This window comes from Tasmannia lanceolata, unplaced genomic scaffold (genome assembly GCF_043159265.1).
Source record: "Tasmannia lanceolata isolate RefF3 unplaced genomic scaffold, GAP_Taslan_0.1 ptg000037l, whole genome shotgun sequence".
Classification (NCBI taxonomy): domain Eukaryota; kingdom Viridiplantae; phylum Streptophyta; class Magnoliopsida; order Canellales; family Winteraceae; genus Tasmannia; species Tasmannia lanceolata.
The window spans coordinates 7775291-7797356 of NW_027518714.1; the positions used below are offsets into that span (position 1 = coordinate 7775291).

At 37.8% G+C, this 22066-nt stretch overlaps 1 protein-coding gene across 1 annotated transcript; it reads right to left on the minus strand.

The window, feature by feature from the left end:
- Nucleotides 1–949: 949 nt before the first annotated feature.
- HUA1 (floral homeotic protein (HUA1)) lies at nucleotides 950–21473 on the minus strand. The gene is made up of 12 exons (XM_077370812.1): nucleotides 21039–21473; nucleotides 13949–14196; nucleotides 6268–6327; nucleotides 5004–5096; nucleotides 4859–4921; nucleotides 4544–4768; nucleotides 3639–3676; nucleotides 3466–3512; nucleotides 3220–3353; nucleotides 2982–3035; nucleotides 2152–2298; nucleotides 950–1376 (listed from the first exon to the last, which is right to left on the minus strand). Exons 1-12 carry the CDS (start codon nucleotides 21331–21333, stop codon nucleotides 1209–1211), a joined length of 1572 nt encoding a protein of 523 aa, XP_077226927.1. The 5' UTR covers nucleotides 21334–21473; the 3' UTR covers nucleotides 950–1208.
- Nucleotides 21474–22066: the final 593 nt, after the last annotated feature.

The window sequence follows — 22066 nt, forward strand, 5'->3', positions numbered from 1 at the left end:
CCTTATCATGGTTCACAAGATCACATCATTTGATTTCTCATGATATTACTTCCCTATTTTCCTTGGGGGGGGGGGGGGAGGATTCCATTTGTTATTTACCTAATAATGAATAAACAGAGGAAGTAAGAATTATTAAAAAGTCTACGTCCATCTAGAGCCCAAGACCACTTCAACTTTACCTACAAGTAGCTAAGACTGTTATATAGATAGAATTTCAAGTACAAAATAGGTGCATAGAATTTTAGTGCGCAGTGGAGTGCTGTGAATAGTTTAGAAAAAAATATCAGCAATCCTGTCCCCCTCCCTATTGATTTGGAACACTCTGAATTGCTTTAGCTTCTCCATATTGCTATAGCTTCTCCATGAAATATCATGTTTTTCAGCTGAGGAGCATTCCAAAGATCTCTTGTTGCTCCATTTTTGGCACAGTGCCAGGTTAGGAAGATTAAGGGCACTTTGTGTGTTCTTAAATTTAGTCTTGTTAGTGTTGAAATATTTGTGCTTTTTTGCACAATAATGATAAACGATTTCCAGATTTTGAAGCACAGCTTGTAGTCTGCTTTTGATCGATCGATTTTAACGGAAAAATAAGTTGTGGCTTTTGGAAAGAAAGATGAAAGCATGCCTGGTTAGAGAGGGAAAAAATCAAACTCGTGTTGGGTTTCTCCTATTTTTCTACTAAACCTGCGGTATGTGCCGTGCTTGTTACAAAATTTATTTGCATTTTGAAGTGATTGTCACCATCAGTGCATTCAGAAAACAGCATAATGGGACAATCGTAGAGGCCCAAAGTACACAAATTACACTGATAGATGATCGTAGCCCTCTGATTATTTATTGGGCATTCTTGATTAAGGAAACTTTATCCTCCCACTTGCAGCAGCTATTTGGAGCAGAGAGGAAAAATTAACTGAAAATCAAGGGGTGCGAGTCTTCCTAGCAACTCATGGGTCACTCAAATATAATAGTATAGATTAAACAATGGACAAAACTAATTCCTAGACGGTACAATGTTGAACAAACAGCGAATATAAATACTTCCAGATTAGAAAAACAATGTTGGCAAAACAAAAACAAAAAAAAAACAATTCCGCTATCCATGACAACAGTTCTTATCCCAGAAAAAACATAACCTGCAATCAAACAGGCCCAAAACTCCCTTTTCTAGCCAATATAAATTAACAAGAACAAAAATCTAAAGGACCTTCCTACTGTTGTGGTATGGAGGCCACAGCTGTGTCTTTCTCTTCTCCCACAGTGGTCCCTTGAGCTGTAGCCATGGCTATGGCTTCACCAGGAGGAGGGTGATCAAACCTGCATGTTGGGCCATATTTGCATGTGCCAGTCTTCATGTAGAATGAACAGATTACTGCACCCTGCAACATAATCTCACCATCAATCTTCCCTTCATGCTTCTCTTATTGTTACTAAACAAATAAAATTGCCAACAAACTAGACATATAAACATAATTCTTGCCTGGAAGAAAAATGTATAGCATCAATCTTTTTGGAGGGAAAATGCATAAATATCAATCAGCACAAAAAGTTGTTTTCCTTTTTAGGGACACACAGGATGAGTATAAACTTTGATGAGCGACAAATGACAAAAACAAGAACGCCGGAACATGATACGCTTTTAAGAGAACTTTAGAACTCAAAAAGATATCTAAAAAAGAAATCAGAAAACACAGGCAGGTGAGCATATGGCACTTTTAAAACATTGACTTGAATCTAGAATCAATGCACAAGTTCTTTTTCTTTTTTTTTGAATGGCGGAATCAATGCACAAGATTAAAAACTAGAATGGTTTTTTCTTCTTCTTTTTTCCCGTTTTTCCTGGACAACTTCAAATTTGAATCTTGAATCAATGCACAAGATGAATTTTAAATTGTGACTCAACTCGTAAAAAATTATGTATAGCCAATGGTGCACATCCAGCTACTAAAAATACATATTATTAGATATTAGGACTGTCCAATTGACTTGGAGATTCAACATTATGTCATTACAGGTGGGCAGTATGGAACAATAAAAAATGGGCAGTGGGGTTACCTCATTCAATTACATTGGCCTCCCTATTTTCATAGAATAGAAATAGCTTAGCACAATCTTTTTTAAAATTATACAACATGGATTGCTGAGAACACGCACCTCTCTTCTTGGAAGGCCTGCAAGAGTAAGTTTCACATTTTGTTGAATGGCTTGCGTCATCATTGATGGTGTTGGTACCGAACGATCAATGGGGTGATGAAATTTGCATCTTTCAAAAAACTTGCACACTCCAGTTTTCATATAGAACTGGAAAATTTAAATTAAAATAATAATGACAATATAGCCATGAAAAACAATATATTGATTCTTGCATAGAGATCGTTGATAAAAGTGCAAATGCTCTGGGAGCTTCTTGACAAAATAACATGTATGAGAAACAAGGTTTACATATAAAAGATAAATCCCCACTAAAATAAGTAGCTGATTGCCTCGATAAGTTATAGATTCAAAATTCATACATGGATCTAAATTTTTACAATATGGATGTCGGAAAAATGTAGAATGAATTTCCCAAAAGCATATGGCATCCTATTCTTAATTTTTTGAACTTCTAGGCTCTCAAGTTATGCACATGTAATATAGGCTCCCAATTTTTATGAATGAGTAACAAAACGCCACCATGACTTATTGCCAGCCATGACTTATTGCCTAGCCAAAAGTCATATGGCATCCTATTCTTAGTTTTTTGAACTTCTAGGCTCTCAAGTTATGCACATGTAATATAGGCTCTCAATTTTTATGAATGTGTAACAAAACGCCACCATGACTTACTGCCTAGCCATCATGTAAAAGTTTGGTGGCACTTCCAAACGTGTTATTCCCAAAATTATATGATGCTAGTGCGTACAAACTTGTATATCTTCCTTAAACATGTGTAACAAATATTAGATATCAAATTGAGCACAATACACAAATGTCTTCATACATACATCACACTCGATCTGTCCTGGCCGTTGAGGGTACACAGTTGGCATAAATCCCAGCTGAAACAGCCAAAGAAGAAAATTTAATCAGTAATTCAAGCTCAAATTGTCGTAACAAATTTGAGATTTTTGAAATTCTTAACATCCCATAATCAAAATACCCATTAGAAAGCATTCACAATTTCACAACTATTCTAGTATCCTATGGAACACTAAATAAAAGCGTATGAAGTTTTCAATTTACCGATGTTTGAGCTAAACGGGGATCGATGTTTGGAAAAATAGAGGCAGCAGGTTTTATTACTCCAACGGAAAGATTAGCTGCTGGGGACGAAATAATTGCTTGTCCTAGAACAGCGTCAACTGGCGGACTGATGACTGGAAAGATTTCCAATGACGAAATTTTAACAAATAAAGTTTACAAAAAATCAGTTCCCACGATCCCCAATCATATACAGTTAGTTATTCATATCGGACACTAGAAGCATACCGGTCCACTCCGGATGATTATAACGGCATGTGGCACCATATTTGCAGCTGAATGAATAAAAAAATTGAAAATTAAAATCGGAGTTATAATATAATGAAATAGTAGACAATTGTCTAGGCATTGACAAACAATACATCTCATAGTCACTCCTGCAGAAAGGGTGTGACTTTCACCTGCCAGTCTTGAGGTAAAACGGGCAGTCCACTTCACCCTACAAAATGTGAATCAACGGCTAAGAAACAAATGAGAACTGCATCTTAGTGATTCATGCTACTAATCATCAAAGAAGCAAAACTAATTTCTAACGTCGGCAGCATCTTCAGGATCAAATGCCACAGCCAATGCTTTCTCATAATCTTCCGAGGTTAATGGCCTCAATAACAAATAAATTAACATGATATAATGATTTCCAAAATTAGCCAGAAAGGGCAACTTATCAGATTTAAAATGAAAAAGAACTGGGGAAATAAACAGAAAAATTCAATGCATCATAAAAAATCAAATCACTATTTGATAGATGGCACAAAGTTCGGGAAAATTTGCTAGGGATGCAACTCGGGTCGGGTTGAGGCCAACCCTAGCCCAACCCGAGATAGCATTCCCTCCACCCTAACCCAACCGGGCCCAAACCTCGGATCGAGGATGGTCAACCCTAACCCAACCCGCCTCTAAATCTCTCAACCATAACCCAACCCATCTAACCTATTTTTTCCCAAATCGGATCGAGTTGAGTCGGGTTGGGTTCGGGTTCACCTAGGGCCAAACAAAAACTGCAAGAAAAAGCATAACCCAAAGAAAATCACGATAAAATTAGAGGACGGAGGTAGGGTTCGGTTGGGTTGCCAAGGCTTCAACCCTAAGCCAACCCGAAATTAAATCGGGTTGGCTTTTCCCAACTTGAGGAAATGCCAACCCAACCTGAGCAAAAATCGGGTTGAACCCGCCGGGTTCAGGTTGAGACCGACCCAAGTTGCACCCCTAAAATTTGGACGAAAGTAACAAGCAACTGCTTTAGAAATATAGGGCAAGTAACCAAGATAAAAATTCCATACAAGTCAGAATTAGAAAAACTGTTTACCGGTCTTATAGGCAATCCCTTGGAATTATGCAACAATGCCGGGGTGAAAGGAACAAAAGTCTTCACTGGATTTGCATCTCCAGCTGCTGCTTCACCATCCTTCACAGCTAATTCATTCTGTTCTCCAGTAGAAGGATTGTGTCCAGCTGATGGTATTTGGATATCTTTTGGGTGATGAAACTTGCAGTTTGCACCAAACTTACATTTTCCAGTCTTCATGTAAAACTGTAACATTATTTGAAGTTACTGGCGTGAATGTCGAGATATATGAATAATAGAATGCTCTTATCGCATAACAGGGAGTGAACAACTTACTGAACATATCGGCTCTGATGGCCTCTCAGGTAATATAGAAGTATCAGCAGTTTCAGAAGAATCCTAGCGGAAACAAAAGAAACCATAAGAAGCTGCAATACTTAAATGAACATAAGGACAAGAATGAATTCAACCAACGACTTACTTGTGCAGCCGCATTTAAAACTTCTACGGTATCTTTTGGATGGTTGAATTTGCATCTGAGGCCGAACTTGCACTTTTGAGTTTTCAAGTAGTACTGAGTGGCATTGAAGTAAAAACAAAATAAATAAAACACAGAAAAAAAACTAAGATTTTATATGGTGAACTTGCATCTATGGATTAGCCGACACTTTGAATTTACTGATGACACAGGTGTCATGTCGTATCCAACGCAACATGCATGCCCACACGTGTTGACACTTTTAAATGTACTGCTAGAAGTGTCAAACTTAGTGTGGGCTTAAGTGTGATCAAGTGTGACATTCTGTTTTATTATTGAATATTGTGCTTAGCTATTTTATTATTTAATTTTCATTTATTATAAAATCTTCTTTTAGCTCTTCTTTATCTAATATTTGATGTTATATTCCCTCCCCTAAACCTAAAACCCTAAACAAACTCTTATTCTAATATTAAACCCATTGTATCCTACTGGTCTCCCTTTCTCCCTTTCTTGGTGCATATTTGAGACGGACGAGAACTAGATTAAATTGATGAATGCATAGTATTTTTCTTATCTCATGTTTGCTTTAAATTATAGTTGATTAATCCTAAGATTCATTAGTGTGTTAAATAAATACCGCATTTATATTGTTGCAAATTATGATAGTAAACAATAATTTTATATGTATGTGTATGGGCATGTCACCATTTCTAGATGTTTAGAGGTTTTCAGGACAAACTCCTTGTATCCGTGTCGAAACTCGACAGATGAATGTGTCCACAAATCATGATTCTATATAATCTGTTTTAGTTGCCCCAGTTTCTAAACTTTGGGTTTGTCGTGTCTGACACTGTGTTAGTGCTCACAAATCATGCTTGCAGAGATGCGTGTAGAAAAAAAATAGCGGGGATCACATATTTGGATGGTCTAAACCATTCATTTATTGGACCACGACGTAGATAAGTCGTCCCAAAAAACCGTCTCCGTAGGATGATCCTAGATGTCTGATTTGTGGATGTTTAAAATGAATGGCACTATATGGAAATATCCACAGATCAGAGAAGATCTATGTGGGGGGGGGGGGCAACAAATGAGTGGTTTAGACACCCAAATATGTGGGCCCACTGTATTTTTTTCCTCCATTCACATGTCCACGAATTCATATAAAAACTTCCAAGTTTAAGGGGAAATGAAATAACAAATACAGATTAAATAATTTTGACAACTTTAAAAAAAAATTAAATGATTTTGAAAGCATGCTCACAGGGCAATCAGGTTCCCCTGGCCTCTCAGGAAGAGATTCACCGATAGGGATAAGAGAGACCTGCAAAAACAAGGGCTCGATCAGGATAACATGCTAAAAACAGATTGCTTGGGACATATATGCCCAATAAGGATGGTCATATTTAGAACCTCACCAACTACTACAAAAAAAGAAAAGAAAAGGAAATGAAATTTCTGTTAAAGAAAAGGAGTAAATGAAATGAGGTATAAAAACAGAGTCACCAGAAGCAAAAACAGAGATAAGAATGGAGAGGCGGATAGGCTTGCAAATGGGAGCTTCTAGTGATAATCTTATAATTAAAGATTTTATGCCCGTTTTTTCATAACGTCTATTAGGTTGTATGTAGCAGTGTAGCTCTTATGTAGCCGCCTGGTTTTTCCTTTGCATGGGCTGATCATTTTGATGAGGCCTTGTTTTTCTGTTTTGACAAATCATTTTTCAATGAAAATTCCGCTGCTATTCAACAAAATATAATAATGGGGAAGAATGGTCCCAACAAGATTCAGATTGCCTCTCTAATCTTTTTTTTTAATAGCAGAGAACTTATTAAAAGGGAGAAAATATCCAAGACCGAGATGGTCAAGCTACTCAACTCAACTCAACTAAGCCTTTTTTTACTACTCCATAGTAAAAAAAGAAGCCCCGAATTATAAACAGATCGAGTGAGATGATTAACCTCACTGTTGGCCGAATAATAAAAATACTGAAAAAATCTATCGTATGCCCTGATCATATTTAAGATTTCTTCAATTGCATCGGCAAATATCCAAGGGTTACGAACACTATCTTATCTCTAATTAACTGGATCACGAAGGAGTCCCTCTTGACGATAGAGCATAATATATCCTAGTCAACGAGTATGATCCCTCTATGTAGCTCGTAGAGCCTGGACCTCTACCTCATTAGAATCACAAAAGTCAATCGGCCCCAAGTAGGCCCAAGTAATCCCGGTTTGCGCACTACAAAGAAGGCTGCCTACACCGGTCAAACCCAGATTTCCTAAACTCGAACCATCAAAATTTAACTTCAAGAACCCTACAGGGTTGGGGACCCATCTAGGATTTGGATGCTCCACCCGAACCGGCTCAGTCTGACCTCCTCCAAAGAATGAGGAATGGTGGTTTCAAAAACACCACTGAAAACAAGAGGGACCACCACTCACTGCATTGTGAAAGAGAAGATTTGCTGCTGGTTGGTCTGAGCCCCTTTTGAGACTCCTTTAAAAGCTTACATTCCTTCCAAACTAGATAGAGCAAAGAGAAGAGAAATAGGCCCAAACAATGTAGCCCCAAGTAGGCCAAGGCGCAATGACCCAAGAATCAAATAGCTCATCAATGTGACCGGCAAGAACCCAACTTACACCAAATAATCTTAAAATGGAATCCCAAATCTGACGAAGCTACAATGAAGAAATAAGCGATCAACTGTCTCCTCCAAAGCAAGACACATGGCACAATGGTTGGCAATATTCCTACCACGGTTACGAAGGTTGATCAACCGTTAGAATGTCATCTAGACATGTGGTCCAACAGAGAGCAATCACCCCTTGTGGGGCAGGCACCATCCACACTAGGGGTGCAATTTGGGTTGGGTTGCGTTCAGCTTTTGCTAAAAAATGAATTAGAATCAACCTGAACCTGATCCGATTTATGGTAAAACAAAAATTCTAAAAATCAACCCGAGTTGCACCCTGACTCCGCACCTTCCTAGCAAGAAAGATACCAAATCACAGAGCAAGCTGGCAGTAAAAGGATCTAATGAAAATGTGCCTTCCAACTTTTGAAAATGCAGTCAAATTTCCCATTCTGAGAGCCAAAAGGGCCCCCACACTGATCACTTTATCTGAGGCAATACGAAAATACAAAAGAAAATCATCACTAGAGGAATTTTGCCTGCACCAAATGTCTAGCCAGAATCTAACTCTCAATATCGACGAGTATCCTAGAGAGAGAGAGAGAGAGAGAGAGAGAGAGAGAGACTCAATGACTTCTAACTCATCCTACTAACAGTCCTCAACTTTAAAAAAATAAAAATAAACCCTAACCTAAGAGGAATACACGACTTATTTTCTAGCCACTTCTACTGACATCTCAATACTAAAAAAAATACACACAAAAATAAAACTAGTAATCCTCAACACCTAATGTCCACGTGGACTCAATCTCAATGTAGAACTTCAAAAAAAAAAATTGACTATTTCCCCCTTTCTTCTTATGTCCGTTGAATTTTTACCTATCACAAACGGGTAAGCATACCCCAAACTCACTAGACCCCAAATTACTAGACAAAGACATCAAATCATTGATTACAATAAGAAAAGGAAAAGAGAGATTTTATCGATCGACATCATTGACGGTATAATATCAATATCCTTCTGAGGCTCACAAGTAGACATATAACCACTCCAGGACCCCTTAAGAAGTACAAAGTAGGACAAACACTATTCTTCCTTAAAGTCCTACCCAAGGAACCACCCCCAAACCACCCCACACCCCACTAAAAAGGCAATTTTCAGTAGCCAGCTATCTATAGGCAACTAACCTATACAAGCACAGGACAATATGGCACAAAGGAGACTCATCAACATCTACTTGTAAACATACCAATAATCTCTCTCCTCCCCATCCACACTAAACTTAGTCCCTCAATAAAAACCTACTCAAGTGAAACAACAAAGTACCATGCACATGAACCTCTACCTCTTAAAAAGGTACATCAAATCATTGATTACGATAAGAAAAGGAAAAGAGAGATTTTATCGATCGACATCATTGACGGTATAATATCAATATCCTTCTGAGGCTCACAAGTAGACATATAACCACTCTAGGACCCCTTAAGAAGTACAAAGTAGGAAAAACACTATTCTTCCTTAAAGTCCTACGAAAGGAACCACCCCACCCCACTAAAAAGGCAATTTTCAGTGGCCAGCTATCTATAGGCAACTAACCTATACAAGCACAGGACAATATGGCACAAAGGATACTCATCAACATCTACTTGTAAACATACCAATAATCTCTCTCCTCCCCATCCACACTAAAATTAGTCCCTCAATAAAAACCTACTCAAGTGAAACAACAAAGTACCATGCACATGAACCTCTACCTCTTAAAAAGGTCCTTGCAAACACACATCCCACTCGATGCCATTAATGTCCTTGATAATCTTCCCACCAAAGTGCCTCTTTCTTCTTAACCATATCTCCACAACAACAACAACAATAACAATAATAAGGGAAATGATATATTTGCCCCTTTTTTTACTTGGGACAGCCCCCTCATCATAAATGAGGGGCGAATATATCACTTACTGATAATAATAATAATAATAATAATTCTTGGTTTGGAAAGCACCTTCCCATCTTTAAATTATGAGTGACTAGTTATTACACTGCAGCATAAGAAATAAGCCAATATAAGTTACAACTTTACATATTTGGCTACATAAATATTGCAGATACAGAATACAAAACATATTTCCAAGTCAACAGAACATCATTAATGACAAACAAATAATTAACCACTAGCATTCGTAAAAATTAAAAATTTTAACGCATGATCACAAAATGGCATGGACAACATCACAAGCAAATGCAGCTTAGGATCCTTTCGTGTTGATACATTCTACCTATGCCATCATTGTTGTCTTCATGTATAATAATCTGCTTCCTTCAACATATCGTGCAAAAATAAAAGCTTAAAAAAATCTGAATACCATCTTCCCCACTTAAATCAATGGTTCTTAGATATCAATACAGAGTAATTTTTCTAGCAGCTTCATAAATTTTATAATGAGAGTCAATGTGTTTATCACAATACAATGACATTTCTCAAGCCATAAATTGACCCCCCGTGGCTTTCACAATGATATTTGCAATCACCTTCACCATTCCAAGATTCATCACCACTTCTTATATTCAGTTATATTGGTATAGCCATTCAAAAAGAAAAACGTTACATTGGTATAGCATGAAAAATCATCAAGAATTACTATGCATTATAGCCCCCACATTAACTTGAAAACTCAACCTATTATACCCACAACTCAAAACTCCTCTTAACTTTGGGGTTTATCTCTAAGTTACTTATAGTCTTAGAATACTAAATCCAGACTTCCGGGAAAAAAATCCAGATCAATACCATCTTCCCAGTGAAATTTTTTCATGTTTTCAACCTTTCTTTGTAGTTGTGGAATTACATTGCAGCATACTACATTTCTCTCAATGTTCGCTAAATGCTAAATGGTGACTCAAGAAATTGGTGGAAGCACATAACATGATCACATGATCCTGTTCCTTCATTAACCAGCTTAGACAAGAACATCGCAATCATCAATATGAGCAATGCCCCCATGATCTTCAATTTCCCATCCAACTTAGAGCATGTAATAATGCCCCCATGATCTTTGATTTCACATCCAACTTAGAGCATGTAATAATGCCCACACTAAGGCGTTAGTATCATATTGTCATATCTGTATTACAACATTTTACAATCAACTATAGAACAACATTTGATGCTGTTAGCTGCTGACATGAACTCAACACATAAGCTGAAATTGATTGTAGAATACATGAGCATCACAAAGAGCATGCCACAGGTTTTTCAAAGTCCGAAATACAAATGGGCCTAGTGGGACCCAACTTGGCAAGATGATCAGCCAAGTGGTTAGCACTCCTATGAATTTGAAAAAAGGAACCATCTCTCCTAGAAATCGAGTTGATAGCGTTGTCAATGAACTTAGCCAGCTTCGAAGGTCCTTCCCCTCTCCCTTCAACCCAAGAGATAACATTTGAGTAATCACTTTCCGCCAATAAAGCCCTTGCAAAAGCAGAAATGAAAATACAAATTCCATATGAGAGCACGTATTTCGGCCTCCGTTAAATTCATGCTGCCAATGGCGGCCAAAAAAATAATGAACAATGGTGCTGCTACTATCTCGGAAAACTAATCCCAATACCAGCTAGGTCGGGGTTGCCAAGAAAGCAACTGTCAACATTAAGCTTCAGAGCACCAAAAGGAGGGTATTTCCAATGGGGACCACCTTTAAGTTACAAAATTCTCCCCATAAAAAAAGAACTCCAATTTCTGAGAATATAAACGGAATAGTCCCCAAAACTCATTTAGTTAAAGCCCAATTCGCAATGTAGAGGTGGATATCCAAAGAAAGCCGATCAAGAATGTTGCTTATCTTCGAAGCTGTGATTATTCATTTCCTTTCAGATCTCCCAAATCACTACAAATGGAGCCATTTTCCAAAGAATCACACCTAGAGAACCTAAACCACCCAAACGCCAACTTAGCAAGAAGCTTGAGATGTACCCAAACGCCAACTTAGCAAGAAGCTTGAGATGTCAACTGCCAACCACTAAATGTAGACCCAATAAACCTGACTCCCAATGGAAGATGCCACCTTGCAATGAAGGAAAATTTGGTCAATTGCCTCCTCGCAATCTAGACATATGATACGTTTGTTGGCCAAACTAAAATTATGATTCTGCAGTCTGTCAATAGCAGTCAATAGCACAGTTGTAAATTTCGTTTCGTTTCATCCGAAATGGACGAAACGTTTCGGTTTCGGCCAAAAACCGGACCGAAATGACGAAAATTTTGTTTCGTTCCAGATTTCGGCCGAAATTGACCGAACCTGACAGAAATTTACCGAAATTGGCCGAAATTTACCGAAAAGTTTCGAACGAAATTGTCCGAAATTTCGTTTTGGTGGCCAAAACAAAATGGCCACCGAAACAAAATTTACAACTATGGTCAATAGTGTTGATTTCTGAGACACCACTATCCAGCAGAAAAGTTGGATGTGTGACGAGACAAACCGCCACGGCATGGTAGCTGCCGATGGAGAGCCAAGGAAGCAATAAAAGGATTTGACCGAGAATATTCGTAAGTCGGGGCTCTATAACGTACAGTCCTGCAACACCTGCGAGATAAAACAATCTTCCAAGATAGACATGAGATTTATAAAACATGGAATTTTTTACTATAGAAAAAATATCCCTCCCCTTCCCCCTCCTCCCCCCCAAAATAAAATAAAATTGTAGCAATCGAAAATTCAAGCAATGGTTTAAATTTCAGTTTCGCTCGCTATGGAAATAGAAAAATTTTGGTTCCGGTTGGAAAATTTGTTGGAAAACCTGTAAAATCATGGAAATGTGTGAAAAATATGCAAATGTTTATAATAATAGAAAAAAAATCCCACACAACCTACCCTGACGCCTGCCTGATTGTAGCAATTGAAAACACAACCAAATGTTTTAGTTTCAATTGAAAATTTCGGTGGAAAACCTGTAAAATTACAGAAACATATGGAAACATGTGCAAATGATAGAATCTTAAGATAAAACTATAGGAAATGCTAGAATAAGTACAAATACACACTTAGAAATCATCACATAAGCAAGACAACCATCCATATTAGTTTAATAACGTCGAACAACTAGTAAATACACACTTAGGAATCATCAAATAAGCAAGACAACCATCTATATTAGTTTGATAACGTCGAACAACTAGTGGCATGCGCTATGTTCAACACACCACATTTCATGTAATTCATATCAATATTCATATGCAATGCATACATCATACTAGACAAGCAATTCATAAAAATATAATTATGGTATACATATTAATATAGTATACCACTAAGCACTTACGATTTTTTGTTTCGGTGAGGATGGAAACAGAAACCTTTTTTTTTTTTTTTGAATGGCTATGGAAACAGAAACTTTAGTCATTTCGTGTCAATTTCGGAGAAAATTTAAAACCATGAACACGTTCATGGTTATATCTATTAATACCATAGAGGGTAAAAAAAGTACTGGCCAAAGCACCCCTCACAAAGCCAAGTATCGCTCCAGAATCCCAGACCTTTCCCATCCCTAATTATAAAGCTAATAATTTGGTTAAAAAGAATTTTTTTTTTTTTTTTTTAAAGAAGGATAGAAGGATTTCCATATTTTTGGCATCAACTTCTACTTACTCTACTGATTACCCCCACTTCCCCCTAGTCCAATATTTGCTTTTGATAACCCTCCTCCACAATGCTCATTTCCACAACACCACAGGTCCACAGCCATTAGCATAAAAGTATTTTACCAACAATATTCCCCTAGAGTTGGGGGCTCAATATTCTCTGGTCCTGTTGTACTTGCGAGATAAAACAACCATCCAAAATAGACATGAGATTAATAAAATAGGGAATTTGTAACTCTCATCTATAGTGTAGAAACTGAAGAGAATACAAAGTAAAATTTATATCATAAATCAAATAAATCATAAAGTGCCTTCACTAGAAGTAAACTGATAGCAGAATATTCATGGCAGATAATACAAAGTATAATTTACTCATGGAAGATAATACAAACTACAAAGCATAGTCACTCTCATATAAAGTTCTCACATTACTCATCTACAGTATTGAAACTGAAGAGAATACAAAGTAAATTTTATATCATAAAATCAAATAAATCATAAAGTGCCTCCACTATAAGTAAACTAATAGCAGAATATTCATGGAAGATATAGAATTTAAAAAGATTAGGTCTACAAAGTAAAGTTTATATTATAAAGTCAAATAAGTTGTTTTCTCCGATAAAATAGAAAGAACAACAACAACAACAATAATAATAATAGACCGTCACCTCTTTCCAGTCCGGGATTCCACCCTCGGGAACCCAAAGAGGATGGTCGAACCTGCAGCTATCTCCAAACTTACACGTTCTTGTCAACATATAGTGAGCACAATCCCTTTCTCCAGGCCGCTGCGGATAAATAGGAAGATTGCTTGCACTTACAAGTCTAGGGCGCTTGGCCAAAGAATTTGTAGAAAATAAAGCTTCACTTTGCACAGTAGTGTCATGAGTTCCCAGAACAGACTGATGATAGAGAGCTATATGTAGATAATAGAAAGAAATACCATAAGAAAACAGCAGCATATATAGATGATAGTATATAATTATATGTTGAAAATAATAAAGGAGTAATAAATCTAAACATAAAGAGTGCTTAGAAGACTCAAACATACAATAGAAAGATAGGAATTATACCATACATTAAAGCGGTATCACAGGAATAATATGAACTTATATTTAGTATACCACACCAAATTTAGAAGGTCCACTAATGCGAGCACTTTGGGAGCAGAAAAGATTCGACTAAGATCCAGAAGGAGGTTCAACCATTCAAGCCTAAAACAACATTCTAACGTAAATAATGAGCCTTTTCTACAATCTTTACAAAATGTTGGCATGCTGGCTCATATTTATGATGTTTCTATTGATTTTATTTTTTATTTTTGGGTTAACTTTTAATAGGTTTTGGAGGTCAATGCAAAAGAAAACATGAAAAGCCCTTTTCCGGCAAAATTTGGAAAGTTCCAATTCGGAAAGTTTCTAAGATCTGAAATAAATGTCAGTGGGTATTATTATTAACTTGAGAATAATTCAGAGTTTAAAGAAGTTTAAAATGTTAATTTACAGAGATTAATAGTTTTAATGAATTCCTTGGTGTGGCCTCCTGGTCGCCTCCCTCTTGCACTCTCGCCTCCACCTCCTGGCCACCTCCTCGTCCCCATCGCCGAACCAGGCTTCAGCGAGAATATGCGCAGCAGCGATCGAGAAACCAGCAGCGGCAGCCAAGCAGCCAACAGCAGAGGAGAAGCAAACAGCAGCCGGGTTACAAACCGAAATGAGCAAGGCCAACTGAGAGATCTGAAAACCCCAAGGGAAGAGGAAGAAGAGTCGGAAGTGGCGCGAAATAGGCGAGATCAAAGGTATGCAAAGGCAGCAAAAGATAGACAATATAGAGGCCTGGCCCCTGGGTGACTGAAAATGCGCTAGATGCGGGCTGCTAAACTTCAAGAGGCGAGTTAAATGAGGGAGGTGCAAGAAACTCTAGTCGCTATTCGACCATACCATCCCTAGGCAACTGGAATCAAATTGAGGGCAGAGGAATCAAGAAACGCAAGTTACAAGAGAAGAACCACTGCCGGTAAGGGAAGAACGGGGTCATGCAAATGTTGGAGAGATGGCTACAATGGAGTTACAGCATAACATCCCTAGGCAACTGGAATCAAATTGAGGGCAGAGGAATCGAGAAACGCAAGCTACAAGAGAAGAACCACTGCCAGTAAGGGGAGAACGAAATCACGTAAATGTTGGAGAGATGGCTGCAATGGAGTTACAGCACAACGAACTTCCGCCAGAGTTGGTGAGATGGCTTCGTAGAATCAGTGGAGGGAACAGGGTACTGGAGTTGTATTAGCTCGACCAATTTGAGGTCATTATAATTCCGCCAAGGGAAGCCAGTCCAAAATACTTGATGCAGCTATGGGTTTTTTTTTTTTTTTTGGATCCCTTGTGCAGCGATGGTCGTTTGTGGCAGATTCCCCCTTCGCAGACCTCAGCCCATGGTACATAAAGTTTGTCAATATCCTTCCAACATCCTGGTGGGAAGGAACTAGCCATTAATACCTCTTGCAAGATGGTTCGTAACTATGAGAAAGCCAGGATGTTAATACATGCATCTTCGTCTAGTCCAAAGAAAATCACTTCCAGTCATCGTGGATGCCAGGGTTTATAGGGTAGCAGCTAAAACATCAAAGCGACTGTAAGAACAGAGGAAAACGAGGGAAATGATTCAAGACGAAGGAGTACCTTTGCAGAGAGCATTCAACAGAAGATGGACATAGTTTCCCGACAGCCTATTAGCCTCCGGAGGCAACAGCGCAGGAAAGCATGGAGGGATTGCCTGGAGGAATTCCTCTATCGTGTGCCGTTGATCAGACAATGGTGACACCAATGAAAGACAAATTCTCACACTTTGAACCAGCAAGCATACAAGCAATAGTGTGCTTACAAAATTACTCCATAATCAAGTGCATTAAATGCAACGAAACTAATAGTAAACAGAGGTGCAAAAGAATCAACAGACGTACCACAATTATTAAATGGATCGAATCATATGCAAAATGAAGCAGATTTCTCTTTTCCTTCAAGTGCATACAATTTTCCTAATGATTCCTCACCGATTGTTACCTTCGCAGTCATGATCACCCCCTTAAAACTCTTGCATTGTGGCCCAACTTCCACAGTTCAAGCAAATTCCCAACAGCTTACTAATCTGTTTAAACTATTTCAATGCCTACTAATGCTCGCATTGCCAGCTTCACTTCTTCTACCTATCTTTGTTTAATTAGTCTTTGCTTCTTAATTCTTACCAATAAAAACCACAAAGGCCCTCTTTTTACTACACAATCAAAGTCACAATCAGGGATTTCCTAATCGTACTCCATAGTTCATGTAGAATCATCTAGAATATCTGTTCTACTCCCAGAACAACAACAACCGACTGAATAGAGATAAGTATGAATTGCACAACTAATTACCTCAAAAAATTCTTCTTTTTCCTTCAACAAGTGAAAGACTAACAAAAGGAGAACACGAGCAAAAAAAGGAGAAAAGAACAAGCAGCAAGACCATGCTGAAACAAGCCAAAAGGATAAAACCAAAACAATGGATATTCGATAAGGAGCACTCCTCAAAGGTAGAGCGAATAGAATCCATCCCTCTGAAGGGGCTATAGAATCATCATGGATGTCTCAATTCTCAAATCACCCTGAAGAAGGCACAGATAAGATAAAATTTATTCAAATCTCTGATCCAACTCCACGAGAAAGAAAATATTAAATTTAAGAAAATTGGTACAAAAAGCACAACCACCTATTACGTCAAAACAACGGCACGTGCACAAAGATCAATACATTACCAGTTTCTTCAAAATCCAGAGAGGCTAAAAAAGTTCATGTTCATTACAATTAAAAGAAAGAAAATAAATAAATAAAATGTGTCGAACCATCTCAATATGGATGAAATGATTGATATGTTGTCCCTGATCTAGCTAAAATTGATTCATCATATAATACTTAAACTCCTAAATATATCCACAATTTGCAGTCATTGTAGCGGTACTTTTTGCTGCCCAGTATCCATTTGATCCTCCAGAGATAAGTGGAAATTCAAACGAGGTAGAATGATGGGAGACTAGCAAAGGTAGAATTTTGAAAAAGTAGCCCTAACAAAATGCCTGTGTGTGTGTGTTTTGAAAATCGAGAGAAAGGTGTATGGAAGTAAAAGGTCCAGAATGCTTTTATTATCCAAATCCCAAATTTTTGACAAGAAAACCCTAATCAAATATCACACAAACTTTTTAGTTTTAAATGAATTATAAAAGAGTTGAATTATTTTCAATAGAAAATTATTGGGGGCCCATTTATCCCCCACCATGGAAATTGGCACGCATCTTCTAACAACATGTCTCAGTGGCATCTGAATGGAACCATCCCTTTTCAAGGCTTTCCGACAGCCACTAACCACTACAGTTTGCACCATTGCTCTCAGCAAATGAGATTCACACCATTGGTCTCTAACAAATTCTCTTAGTGGCAGCTGTAAGGAACCACTGGTCCCCTTTCAAGGCTATTCAGCAGCCACTAACCACTACAGTTTGCATCATCTGTCTCTGCAAATGAGATGCATAACGGTGTTTCAAAACACGAATGCAAGCCAAAATGCGGCCAAAGCAAACTCGAGACGACTCGGCATGGTGTGGCTGAGTACTCAGTTGACGTGGTCATAACTCGGGGAGTCAAAGACTTTTTTATTAACTCAGTAGGGCAAAATGCAAACTCGGACGAAAACTCGGCTGAGGTAAAAGGGAGTCAACTCGAGTGAGTCAGTGATTGACTCGGTGAGTTTTGAAACAATGATTCATACCAAAGACCATCATTAAAAACACGAGGGGACTTGTGGAGGGGTGTAATCACATTCATAGAAGTGCAAATGGAATAGCAGATTAGTTAGCAAAAAATCAGGGGTGAGAGGGCGGAGCTGCATCATGGGCAATTGCCGATGTAAATATGTAGTTTCCTTTGTTTATTTGGAATCTTGTCTGCTTGCGACAAAATGTGTGTTCTTACCACTCAGTGACGCCAAGGAACCAGTTGCACTTGCATGTCATTAATACCAGCATACATACATGAGCAACATTATTGAGATAACAAATGACTTTTAAGCATATATTGGAAGTTACACAAGGGTGCCAAAACACTCATTTCAAAGTAGGTAAATATTTTGAAGAATTTCAAAAAATTGAATCCTAGAATGTTTGATGAGATCTAAATACTAGACATTCTATAATAGGAAAATAAATTAGGAAAACGGCAATGAAATAAGGTATGGACAAGTAAAGTGAGGTGGAATCACAGGCCCAGGGGCGTTTCAAAGCTAAAATGTTCAAGAAGAATGCCCTGACAAATGATTTTGTCTTTGAAAATCGAGAAAAATGGGTATGGAAGTTACAAATTCAGACTACACAGATGTTTTTATAGTCGAAGTCCCAAATTGTGGTCGAGAAATCACAATGAAATATCAGAGATTTTATATGGTGTAAGCGCTTACAACAATACGGTAGGGATACCGCCCTTGATATTTGATCCAACAGCAGCTCACTTTTTGGGCTTTTTGAGGAGCTGCTGTTGGATCAAATGTCAAGGGTGGTACTTCCACCGTACAAAGGCCTTATTCTTGTAAGCCCTTACACCATATAATTTCTCGAAATATCATACTGTCTGTTTTGTTTAAAGTGAAATTCATAAGAATGTAATTCTTTTCGAATAAGATGAGCTGGAAGCACTTATCCTCCATCTTGGAAATTTATGTGCATCTGCTACTAAGCTACCCCTCCAAAATCCATTAATGACCGACTACAGTGTGCACAATTAGTGTCTACAAATGAATCCATGGATCCATACTAAACACTACCATTGGAACATTCATCTCCTTGCAACCAAAAATATATGCTCTTACTAATCAGCAATTCCAAGTAATCAGTAGTGCTTACAAGTCTAAAGCACCTGGATGCCGACATAGTTGGATGATGCCAAATTACCAAGGTAAACTGTGACAATCTAAGCTATCAATTCCGTTTTGTTTTGTCTGGAATGGATGAAACGCTTCATTCCGGACCGAAATCCAGTACGAAATGGTTACCCATTCCGTTCCTTTCCTCTTCTTGGTTTTCTTCTCTTCCTCTTTCCTCTTCTTAGTATTGTATGTACATTTAAAGTCATTTAAGTAAATGTCTTTACTCTATTTACTTAAGATTTACATATAAATAAGATAATAACCCCCCATTTGGATTCATTAAAAATAGTTTCAAGACCCAATTCTAAAAGGATAAAAAGACAACTTTCCAATTCCAATACGAATTTCGAAAAAATCAGGCCAGGTCAAAATCTTGACTTCCAAACGATGCGGTATTTTTCCAATTTTAAAAATTCATAAATCCAATCATGTCAAAACATTATTAAATCCCAATAGTAAAAAATCTCAGCTATAGTGATTTTCCTTCAAGTAAATATTGGATCTTTTACAAATTTGGTTCATTTAATTGTTTCTTATACCTTTTAACAATTTCTGATTTTTTGGATTTTTTTTATTTTTTATCTATTTAAGAAAAATTTGGTCGCCGTAGCAGAACGAAAATTTTCGAAAGAAATGCCGAATAAAACAGATGAAGCACTGAAACGTTCTCTTCTGCTAGCCAAAAAGAAACAGCGAACGAAACGGAATTTATAACTTAGGTGACAATTATCCCGTAAAGTTAGTTGTATCCAGTTAGATAAGGGCACATGTCACTCGTTTCAAAATAGGATCGTAAAATATAAAAAATATATGAAATCTTAATTATGATCCTTATCTGTAATGCACGAATGGCCCTCAAGTGTACAACTTAGGCAATGATGATCTCTAGAAGTAAATGGATCTCAGTTTTATAAATGCCACGGTTCTTCAGATCCTTTCAGCACAAATCAGGGAAAGGAAATAACCACAGAATAGAATCACACGCTAAAACATAAGGAGATCATTATACTGTATAAACTCTAATGAATATAGCAATGAGGACATCCAAAATCCAAAGCTAGAAAAGGGATTTGTTTCCCTTTGTTCTCTTTTCTTTATTCCTGTGTAAATTCTGGTTATCATGCTTGATCAACTTATTGGCAATGGTACTCGCATTCTGTGCCCAATACTTATGTCAAATGGTCTTTCATGACAAACTCCTAACACTTGTGAATATCAAAAGCTCTCAAAGGTTTTCAAATGTTGACGATTTTTTCTTGCTTTCTTGACTAATATAATGCTCAATAAGTTATGGGTGTGCTATTCCAAAAAATTATAATAATAAGGTATGGATGTGAGCAAGCTCTGCCCCATCATTTCCAATACTCAAAAAAAAGGAAAAAAAATCAGCTGGTGGCAAACATGATTACAACGACTCTCCATCTAAGGAGCATATAATCTGATTTATAGAAGTAAGAACCCAAGAGGAACAAAATGAAACAAAAGGTAGAAAGAGACAATTAAACAAATAGTGTGTTCCTAGAAATGCAGAATCACCCACAGAGACAGTACAAAAACAAAGAACAAAATCTCGTGAAACCCCCAAAAAAATAGCAAGCCATCATCTAAATCTAACATTTAAAACTACCAATCACAATTGTCAAACAACCGAAAGGTGGAACAAAACCAATAATCTCAAGCATTTAGCACAACGAATCAAAGTCAATTAAACAGAAGAGCACATGCTACAATTCTATATAAGGCATGAAGTAATGAAAAATTAAGTAGAAAAAACAAAAGGAAACCCTAAAAAAGAAGCCAAAACCCTAACCTTCCGAAGGTCTTTTGACACCAGGAATCTCCGGCTCCATCGCCCCTCCGACTCCGCCTGAAAATCTGCTCGCCATGTCAGTGCCGTAAAATCTCAGACTATCGGTGACAGAAAAGTTGGAAGAATCTGCGGTGGAAAATGGATCAGAGCTGAGATATCTCGAAGAACCGATCAATGAGGAATCATATGGATATGGATCTGCAACATAACCACTGTTTAGATGAGAGTAAATGGAAGAAAGGTTACTCCCTCCGTAGCTAGGGTTATAGCCATAGTCATAGATCTGGTTCGTCATGGAGTAGAATCGAATGAGATAATGAAACCCTAGAAGCGGGAGATGGGAAAAATGCAAGCAAAAATGAGAGAGAGAGCGATAAAAGAAGTTTGGGTTTTTGTGTTCTTAAAAAAGGGCACGGTTAAAACCCTCGAGAAGAAGGTGAGAGGAGAAAGTGACGCGTGTCCCGTACCAATGAAAAATACGTCCCACTGTTTGAGTCCGGGCAAAAATGGTATTACGTAATAATGCACAACAATTGCCACCCCTGCCTATGCACGTGTAGGGGTGGCAATGGTTCGGTTTGACCCCCAAACCGAACCGAACCGAACCGAAATTTGAATCGGTTTGGTTAAACCAAACCGAAACCAAATTTTCGGCTCGGTTTCGGTTCGTTTCCGCCAATTTTGCTACCCCTTACTCATAATCATTAAAAATCTTCGGTTTCGATTCGGTTTGACCGCCAAACCAAACCGAACCGAAATTTGAATCGGTTTAGTTAAACCAAACCGAAACTGAATTTTGGGTTCAGTTTTGGCCCTGTTCGGCCAATTTTGCCACCCCTATGCACGTACCCTGAAAGAAGTCTAGAAATTTTAGAAATATTAAAATGGGAAATGATATCACCACTACGGTATTTTAAAAGTACAGTATGGCCCGCACCATAGGATGATCAAACCGTTTATTAGATGGGCCACAACCTAAATAGGTTGTGTCCCAGAAATCATTTCCATGGGTTGATCTAACCTTCCGA